This window comes from Protobothrops mucrosquamatus, unplaced genomic scaffold (genome assembly GCF_001527695.2).
Source record: "Protobothrops mucrosquamatus isolate PMUCROS unplaced genomic scaffold, P.Mucros_1.0 scaffold_9, whole genome shotgun sequence".
NCBI lineage: Eukaryota > Metazoa > Chordata > Lepidosauria > Squamata > Viperidae > Protobothrops > Protobothrops mucrosquamatus.
In genome coordinates this window covers 1,048,272-1,059,147 of record NW_015386085.1, presented here as the reverse complement: position 1 = coordinate 1,059,147, position 10,876 = coordinate 1,048,272, and the positions used below count along the sequence as shown (strand labels likewise).

Sequence of the window (10,876 nt, the reverse complement as noted above, 5' to 3'; positions counted from 1 at the left end):
TGGTCTTAGATCAGAGTTCCCCAATTTTTCTGGCTTTGGGGGGGGAGGAGAAGGGATGGTTCCGTGTGAGTGATGGGCAGGTGCTCGAGCGCAGCTCCATTTACATGAGTGGCGAGCAAGCAAGAATTCTGCTCACGCAAATAAAGTGCATACGAACTTCTCGCTGCTCATGCAAGTGGGGATGCACACATGTGCACTTGTCTGCCACTTTCACAGCCAGGTTCTGAATGGTTCAAGGGCTAGTAGTGGGCCTTGGCCCGGGGGTTGGGAACCCCTGTCTTAGACCACTGAGAAAACAACTTGGACATGCTGTTCATGTGTGCTTGGGCCTTCGGTTTTCTGTTACATTCAGTAGATAATGTTGGCTATGGATTTTTATATTGTTTTTAGAAAGGTTTGGAGACTTGTAACAAGAAGAACACTCTTGATTTTTTAAATTTACCACAAGGAAACTTGAATTGTATTTTGCTGTATCTTGAGCATGGCAATGATATATTCATTGTTTTGATTTTTTTAAGCAAGCTGCAATAAGATACTTTGAGCAAATACAAGACTGAAGCTACCTTTAAATTCTTTATTAAACCAAGCTATTGTAACTAAAGGGTCATTAATAATTATTACATTTCTGCTCAGTTTCCTTGTCGTTCAAATCAAATCAATTTTTATAGTCAAAGATCAGCATGAGGGTAGGGTACAAGGAATTTTAAAGCATAAAAATATAAAAAGAAAATTAAATAAAAAGTTAAAAAAAATAAAAACAAAAATGCTGTTATAAATACCCATTTTTTTAAAAAAACTGGATTCTGATATATTATCCAATGCATCTTGCTGTGCAGCGTAATTGTAGTGAATATCTAAGCCATATATTCCATTTATAACCAAAACATGAAAGATACATACTCATCAGTACTTTCAAATTAATTGTGAACAAAGTAGAAACAAATTCATTCTTTGCTATAGTCGGCAATTATTACCATTTGTGTTCCATTAGTCTTCTTTTAAATATTCCAATTTTGCCCACATTCCCCCAAATTTTAGTAGTGCTCAACATTTTTTGTCATACAAGAACCCCTGCTCCAACAGCTTTGACCACACCTTATTTCAGAATTATTATTGATTTTTTAACCTTTTTTTCTATCTCTCTTTTTTAGGTTTCTTAGCAATAACACACTGGGCAAGTGCTGTGGATCAGTTATAGTTATAACAATCTTCTCTTTGTGACATGTTTTCTTCTATGCATATTAAAAATAAAATAAAATAAAATCTGTAACTTTGGACTTGGATGACTAAGCTAATTATTTTAAAAATAGCTAATAGCTTTTATCATTGACACATAATTAATGGCTGTTACAACCGTGCCATGTCTCTGAAAAAGATTTTTTCTTCTTACATTCAGGTATGCACACGGACAGACACTCGCACACACACACACACATATATGGGGAAAGATTCACATTTACAAATATTCCATTTAGGTGCTTTAAGTGAATTTTGTTGAACGTTGCAAGAAACATTGCAAGAGTGTATGAAAAGTCCAGCCCCATAGGTCAATTCACAATTAGAGAAATAGATCATAATGACAGCCAATATTTACCTTCCTGTATGGCCTCAGGAGAGTCCTGCAAAAGAGTAAATTGATGGAAATAATTCCCGGACTACTGTGGTATCATACAGATTGAATTCATATAATTTTCTAGCTTCTTCTGAGTTGAAATTCCTGTCCATAGTAAGGTCTATCATCTTGTATCATCTATTATAAGTTTGTAGTGTATAATTTCCTGATGTTGACAGAGTGATACCTGAAAAATATATTTTGGTGTTCTCTCTCTCTTACTCTCTATTTACTATTTTTATGTTTTAACACTGTTATTTGCTGATCTGTGACTGTAATAAAAATTGATTGATTGAAATAATATTTTATAGAAAAATGTTACTGTATTTAGGAATGTTCAAAGGTCATGCATCAAAAAGTAAGGAAATGTTTAGAAGAATGTGACAACCAATTTGAACATTTAATATAATTTATATAATAAATTTTTCTCTGCCTTTTGTTATAATCTGGATGTCACAGTTGGGTATCTGGTTGAGAAATCCTGGGTTCTCAGAAATTGGCCCCTTTGGGGATTTACTATGGTCTTTTTATTTTTATGTGTTGAAGAATGCAGAATTTATTTTACAGTACAATATGCTTGTAGGAATAGTAATCATGAAAATTCTGCTGTTGTTTCCAGCTCTTCCAATATTTTGAAGTAGCCACTAACCACAGTGACCTATGCCTTTCCAGGTTAGAGTAAAATAATAGAGTGTTGGAGTAAAAATAATAGGGTGTTTTAAAGAGATGTGTATTTTTAGAATATATAGAATTTTATGGAAATACTTCATTTTTTAAATAATGCATTTAACACATTGTTGTCTGATACTTTAAAAGGTTTAAAAGATGGGGCTGTATTATTTTGCAGGATGGGCGGTTACGAATAAATGACCAGCTTATTGCAGTAAATAGTGACTCTCTGCTTGGAAAATCAAACCATGAAGCCATGGAGACTTTGAGGCGTTCTATGTCTATGGAAGGAAATATCCGTGGCATGATACAACTGGTAGTTCTCAGGAGGCCAGAAAGGCAAATTGAAATGGTAGGTGAAGCATTTTTATCCACTTATCTTTGTAGCTATTATATGAAACATTGAACTGGAATTGCTGTAATTAACATTGACATCTACTAACCTTGATTGTTGATACATAATGCTAAATCATTATGTTTTTGAGAGCATCTAAATAGCTCTGAGACATGAGTAAAGAAACCATAATATTTTTTTATTTAATGTTGATTTGTTCCTTCTTCCTTTGTGAAGATTTGTAGGTTGTCCAAGATGGGTGTATATTCATGTATTGCCATTTTTTTTACTATTATCAAGAAATGCAGCAAAAAATTCAAGTGTTACCTTTTTCAGCAAACTTTGCTTAATTCACCTTTAGTCAGAAACCTACAACTAAACACTTTCTGCCATTTCTAATCACTCCCAATAAAGACTTGGTGTCATTGTTTCTTTTACTATTGCCTTCCAAATACCTGAACAAAATTATCAGCTGACATAAAGATTTGCCTGAAATTTCATAGAAATATAGAATTTAATTGTCCAACATTTATTTGGTTAGTGCTGAAGGGCTTTGTGTAAATTCTCTTAACCAACACAGCACTAGACCTATGAATCGTTCTCCCCCTCTTTTTACCACTCGCCCAGAAAACCCAGATGGCCTTGTTCATTCTAACTTGGGAGAGGACATCTGACTGCTACCTAATCGTAAAGTATTTTTTTAAAACAAGTTTTATTGATTTTTCAATTTTACATCAAGTGTTTAGGAAGCAGCATGGTGATTGGGTAGTCAATAGTCCAGTAACAAAATCTTTCATACATATCTCAGGTTGCGTCATTAAAAATTCCCTCTCTATTTCCCTTAATTATTATATCATATTCAAGTTAATACAATTCTAGTTATAGCTCAGTCAGTCAATACATTTGTCAATATAATTTTGTATACATATCCAAGTCCTGTTTTTAAGTTTTACCTAATTCCAATTACCGTGTTCCAATTTAGCCTTTGGTAACCGTAATATTTAAACTTCGGGTAACCCAAATTTCCCTAATTTTATTACAAAATAATTGTCATGTCTAAAATATACATGTTATTCAGATAATTACATTTTGCTTTATTTCACAAATATATTCTATTTCGCGTCCTAATACCTCATCATTTATTAGTAAAATATCTTTCATTGTCACAAATCCACTTCCATATTACAATTCAAAACTATAATCTAATGGCTAATTTTCATTTCCTTTATAAATCTAAGTCCTAGATATTAAATCAATCAGTATCTCTAAAAATCTCCTTAGTCCATTAAGTAGGATTTTAAGCTGTTCCATCATCAGTCAGCGAAAAAAGGAAAAAGGAGAAAAAAGATCCCATTTTTAAACCTAACTCTAGCTTTCTTTTTGTGCCAACCAGGCTTCCATACCAGTGCCTTTAAATCCTCAGATGAGTCTCCCTTCATTCCTACACATGTTGTTTGAATCAAGGGAGAACATCCAGTTATCAATTTTTCAAAGGAACTGGCTCCTTTGTAATCATTAGATTGTTGCCCAATAGTTCAAATCTCGATGTTTGGTTTAAAGTATTTGTCATCCACTCAGTCTGGTCTTCTTCTTCTTCTTCTTCCAGTTTCGTCTGGCTAGAATAAAAGGTCATATCTGGTGTTGTAGTTGTTATTTGATTGACTAGATTGTCTAAGTTCGCAGTATATTGTGTTTGCTGATCTATGGCATCCTCCGTCTTAATGTTGCTTTCTTCAGTTTCTGTTGCTTTTGGAGTTGCAGGTAGTTTGATTAAGGTCAGAGTTCGATTGTCAAAGTTCTCAGTAAATTGTGTTTGTTGTTGTGTAGAATCCTCTTTGGTTTTAGTTTGTTCCTCTTTTGTTGGCTTGTAAGTTGATCAATTGGAATCTGGGCTTCAATTTGTAATTTGTAATCCTCTTTGATGTTAGTTTGTTCCTCTTCTGTTATTTTTTGGTTTATAAGTTGATCAGTTGGAATCTGGGCTTCAATTTGTAATTTTAAGGTGACATCTTTGTTTTTCACTCTGTAGTTCATTAGCTCAGTGGCTTCAAGAATTTTTTCAAGTATAAGTTTATAGTTAAGTTGTGGTAGGATTCCTCCATTTCTATGGTGATTAGAGATAGTCTTTTAGTGGAGGCTATGTTTAGGAAAGTCAGCAAATGTCCATCTCCACAGTTCCTAGAAGTTGTTTTCACCACCCAGCTGTGTCAGGTTCTTATCTTTTTTAGATAATGTGAAGGGCAAATCTAGGGAGTAGGCAAGCCTCACAGTCAAAGAAATTCAGTTGCTGTACCAGGCTTCGCCACAAGATGTTCCCGATAGGCTATATAATCTTTTTTCTAGACTCCAGTTAAGCTTTTATCCAATTGAAATTTTTCCCCCAACTTAACAAATAGGTAATATGATAGGTCCCTATAATAGGAACTTTTGGGGACCCCAAAGTATCCAAAAGATGAAAGTTCAATTATTTAGTTGTTTAGATTAGTTATTCTTTTCTTTTCTTTTCAAAGCTTAATTTCCCAGAGTAGGCAGACGCCGCTGTATTAAGAGCAGGGAAGAAATTTCAGGAGGCTTTCATAGGAAGGTAGTTGGGGTAAAAGAAAGGTAAGGAAAGGTCTCACCCATATCCTCCGTGGTGCTTTTGTTGTGCTTGGTGGTAATTTTGGCTTTCGGCTGGCACGGCTTAGTGATCGGCCATGTTGATGGCCGATCTTTTCTCCGACGGTCCAAAGGAGCTGCCTCAGATCAAATGGAAGGGCTGTCACCCTTCCACAATCTGTTGAGGGTCCTCCTCACGGTCGTCGCCCCTCCAAGGTGACTTATGACCCTTTTCAGGGTTGCCCGACGAAGGGAAACTGGGCGGCAGAGAGAGCGCTCTCTCCTCGCACATCCACCAGTGCCGCGATTCGGAACCGGAAGCCACCTAATTGTAAAGTATTTTGACTGTGCTAGCCCCTGTTCCCTGCTCAATCCTCACCTTGCGATGGATTCAGTATAGAAATCAGTATAGCAAAACTACTGGCTCAAGTGCCAAATCGTGTGTCAAACTGTTGGCCCATGGGTCGGACACGTCACCAGGAAATCATGCCCACCCCATTGCCAGCAATGGGGAAAAAGTTCCGATATGTCATGTGACATCGTGAGTTTGACATGTCTGTGCTAAATGGTTCTATCCAAACCAGACCAGATGGTACCAAGATCTGGATGTCTAAAGTCCTACATTCCATTTTGCTTTTCCTAGTACAGAAAAAGGCAGGGAATAATTATTAGTTGCTACAGAAGGAAAAGGGGAGCAGTCATTCTCAGCCACTGAATATGAGGGTAGGGTTTATGGAAAAAAGATGGAGCTGGCAGTGGACATACTGAGAATAATATAATTGCCAGAGGTGCTTTGGGATCCAGCCTTTGTTATCTTTTCCCTGGCCTTTGTGTTAAAATATAAATGATAGGTGCAGTACAGTTTGTCTTAATTCTTATTTTCTATAATGCATTAACAGGAATTATCTGATTATTTTTCATGCTGTCCATGAAAAAGCAAACATTGTTCCCAAATTGCAAAGAAAAATATGTATATTTTGGCAAACGATGCTAATGGTTGAGCTATGATCTCCAATTCATATTTTTGCAACTTACTTAATCTTAACTGTATCAATGTGCATATATGTATTATGGCTTCTCTTATGAAACAGAGGTATGAAATACAATATACTTTTTCCACATGCCTTGTGAAAAATGCCTAATGAGCATCTTATTGAATCTAACTCATTTTAAACACTAATGTTTTATATAAAATATGCTTGCAGTTCAATTGTAATTCCATTTGGAGCTAAAAAGTATGGCAAAAAGAGCCACGACCCGTTCTTTCTTTTGCCTGTTTAAAAATCCATTATTTTTTTACTGGCTGGGACACTAATGGTATCTTTTCATGACTGTTCTGTTTCACTAACTAGGACCCTAATTAGGCAGTGTACTGATCAGTTGTTGAGCTATTGATTTGGTTGTTTATCAAAGACCTAGAAAAGCAGGTTTTCATTCCATTGCTGTTAATTTAAAACTACCTCCACATGAGCTACCTGCATTTGCTTCAAGCTTACTGTGCAATGTATTTTTAACCCCAGAAAAGAATTATAAATTGTAGCGAAAGGACATATAGTAAGCTTACAGATTTTTTTAAAAAAGTTGAGAAGAGATGCTGTACTGAGTAAAAATGCCTTATTACTTATTAATAGAAACTTTAATATTCTAGTTAAATAGCTTCTATATGAGTGATTTCCTATAATAGGACTTTTAGTAAAGTGCTGAGGAATAGCCCCACTCTTGCTAGTCTAAAACAGGAGCATTACAATGCTGGGTCAAGCTCTCACAAGATTTGGTTAAAGAGGGAAAATGAAAAAAATAAGGATTTAGTTGAAAATTAGTTTGACAACCTGTTTCCACTGCAAGACTATATTTTTATTGCCACATATTATCTTAATATGCCTTATATGCTTTGTGTTATTTTTCCTAACCCATTTCTCCCATAGTTTGACAAAGGAGGGGAAAACAAAATCTGCAACCTGGAGAGTATAATAGAAGGAAAAGAAAATAGTTCAATACATTACTTAAGCATAAGAAGAAAAAAGACTTCGAGATGAAAATACAAGAGATAAAAATGAGTTATTCATAATGCTTTGGAATGAGATATGAAAATACTAGAATATTTAAAGGAAGATAGCTTTATTTACAACAAACTATGGGAGAAATGGGTTAGGAAAAATAACACAAGGAAGGGAGGTTTTAAGAGGAAAACTGGTAGAACATGAACAGAGTGTTTGTACACCAGTTAGATAAAGGGATCATGCAGTATATCTATCTATCTATCTATCTATCTATCTATCTATCTATCTATCTATCTATCTATCTATCTATCTATCTATCTATCTATCTATCTATCTATCTATCTATCTATCTATCTTTTTTTCCATACTTCTTAACCTCTCATCTCCCTTGTATTATATATTATAATATATTAAACTTGATGAATAAAGAATCCAGTGAATAGAGTGAGATATTTAAAATATGATGCAAGAAAACATAAAGTACAGAAGTGCTGGTCAAAAGGTAATAGGATTAAATTGAGGCAGAGGCAGTTCAATTACTAGTGCATCACTAGTGTCGACAATGGAATAATCTGAATGAGCATTTTAACAGAGTATTTAAATTATGCTTTGGGTCTGTACAATATACCTAAAATTGAGCAACAGAATTTTTATCTGAAAAATAAATATGGTTAAAAAAGAAATAAAAATGAATAGCAATTATAACCATAGATAAGAACAAAACTATAAAAAAGAACAACTAAAACAGTTCTGGAGGTCTTCAGAATAGCAGACATGTTGCACAACACAAGAAGGAATCAGATTTCTGCATCCTTTCACCATTCCAGGAACCTGAAGAATGGCAGCCAGAAGCTGGCAATTGTATAATACTTCTAGGATTCTAGATCTACAATGAGGTTCAAACTTTCTGGGGATATTTACCACCTTTTTAATACTTTTCTTAAGGGACAGGTAAATAGGGATAGGTAACACCTTAAGGGACAGGTAACACCTAGTGATGGCTAGGTAGTCCATCTTACCAGGGACTTGGTAATATTCTCTGCCAAGAATATTTTAGACCACAGTCTTGCAGACGGCATCTGGGGATGGTCTGATGACGTATCTAATCAATATCTTCAGAACCTAGAGAGCAATTTTCTACCAAGAATATGTTTATGAAAACTCTGCTCTTGGTAGCCAACTATTTTGTCCTCCTGGTACTGTAATTTTTTCTAAATGCACATATAGAGAAATCTGCATTATACAAATACTAGTTGCTTCAGTCAACTAAATAAATTTTTCTCCAGGAGTATTTCTTGGATGTGGAAGGGAAAAAAATAGTCCACACCACTAAAACTCTTTATTTATTTATTTGGAAAATTTATATTGCTGCCTACTCGCTCAAGGCGACTCAAGGCGGCTTACAGGAAATAAAAACACAAATAAAAGAAATAAAAATAATAAAATAATAACCCCTACCCCACTCGGGCAACAACACACACTCATATCAGCCATTTAATGGGCTCCATCCAGTTCTGGGTTCTCCAGGCCCATTGGCAGAACCACATCTTCTGGGCCTTCCAAAAGAGTGTCAGAGTGGGGGCCAATCTAATTTCTGGAGCGATGATGTTCCAGAGGGAGGGAACTACTACAGAGAAGGCCCTTCGTCTGGGTCCCACCAGATATATCTCCTTAAGGGACGGGACCCGCAACATTCCTTGCCTCACCGCTCTAGTGGATGTGACTGGCAAGAGAGGTTCCTCAGATAATCTGGTCCCAAGCCATGAAGGGCTTTAAAAGTGACAATCAGCACCTTGAATTGCACTCGGAAGCAAATCAGCAACCAATGCAACTCCCACAGAAGAGGCAACATGTGCACACCGAGGTCTTCACAAAACCATGTGGGCCACTGCATTTTGCACCAACTGGAGCTTCTGGATGCTTTTCAAGGGCAGCCCCATGTAGAGAACATTGCAATAGTCAAGACAGGAAATGACTAGGGCATGAATGACTCTCAGTATGGATTGTTGGTCCAGGAAAAGGCGTAACTGGTGCACAACCCGCAGTTGTGCAAAGGCCCTCTTCACCATGACTGCCACTTGCTCTTCGAGCAGGAGTCACGAGTCCAGGAGAACCCCCAGGTTACACAATGGGTCTTTTGGGGGCAGTGCCCATCCAAGACCAAAGGTGGCAATTCTCCAGGGACCAAAGAATTCCAAACCCAGAGCCCACTCGGTCTTGACAGGGTTCAGTTTCAACCCATTACTCCCCCATCCAGCCCCTAACAGCCTCCAGGCATGGCAAGGAGGAGGTCACGGCATCACTTAACTCACCACTGGCTGAGATATACAGCTGAATATCATCAGCATATTGGTGATATCTCAGTCCATGGTGACGAATGATCTCACCCAACTTCTTCATGTAAATGTTGAATAGGAGCGGAGAGAGTACGGAGCCCTGCAGATACTTTGCTGATCTTCTGGGATGTTACTACAGTGTCCTGGATATGGCATTGATGATCTTATACCAGTTTCTGATCTCCAAAGTCCTGATCTTTTTTTTTTTTTTTGCTTTAATATATAAATATGGTTAAAGTAGGGGATTAGCTGGTCATCCTGAAGTGGTATAGGCAATGTTGCCCTTTCAGAACACCACTAAATGATCTGAAGGGACGCAAGACCCCCAAAGCTGCATGCTGGTACATTTCTTCCTGAAAAAGAGAAGAGGGCTACATCATACCAGCCTAAGAGAAACTGCTGACCAGCAGTTTAACCTGTTTAATTCTGATAGGAAGGGAATTTAGATACAGCAAGGCACACATATGCTACCACTGATGGCTGCATGTATAACCTGTAGAGAGATGTTTAACTTTGAAATGCTTGGACAGGCACACATAATTCAAGCTTTTGTTTTGTTCTTTTATTGCTACTTCTCTATTACCATCACTTATCAGAATGGCCTGAGAGAAGTAGGAAAGAAGGGGGAAAGAAACTGATTTGTTTAGCTGTTGTAAAGCTGTGGAAATGAAATACTGTCAACATTGCTTTACATGCCCACAAATGAAAGTACTAATTTGCATTATCATGGTAATAAAAAGAAAAAAAATCACAAGAAGATATTATGTGCTGTCCATTAGATCAATTCCCATGAACCCATGAGACCCTTATGACACTGGCCTTCTCAGCTTATACTGAGAGAAGAAAAATGAGTCTTCATGAGAAAAAAAAACTAAAAAAACCCCCTCTACCAATTTAGAAAGATGTAAAAGAAAAATGGGATTTTCTTCTTTTTTCCACTCCTTAGAGTGAGGCACATTCATGCACAAAATGTGGCACCTAGAATATTTTCTAACATTATTGCTTTTTAGATGAACTGATTCTAAACAGTGAATAGTTTATAGGCCTTATTTTAAACGTGAACCTGGAGTCTTATCTTGATTTGTTTTTATGCTTTGTACAAAACATTTTCCCTTTCAAAATGCACTATTGGGATAGCAAAAATAAAAAATAAAAAGATCCAGTTCAGACCAAACAATGTTTTTTTAACTTTTCCCCCCTGGGGTCCTTATTTTCCCTGAGAGTAGAGAGCCCAAAAGAGAGGTGAAGATGTGAACTTTACATTCCGAGGCACATAGTTGGTTCCACTACCTGAAGAAGATTGAACCTAAGTTAGGAGATGACTATA

At 36.5% G+C, this 10,876-nt stretch overlaps 1 protein-coding gene across 1 annotated transcript in view; it reads left to right on the top strand.

Annotated features, from left to right (window-relative positions):
• Window positions 1–10,876, top strand: part of LOC107289643 (partitioning defective 3 homolog B) — a 187,930-nt gene that overhangs the window by 116,527 nt on the left and 60,527 nt on the right. Inside the window, exon 9 of the mRNA XM_015818469.1 lies at window positions 2,460–2,633. Coding sequence (XP_015673955.1) covers window positions 2,460–2,633 — 174 coding nt within the window. The remainder of the gene's footprint in view (window positions 1–2,459; window positions 2,634–10,876) is intronic.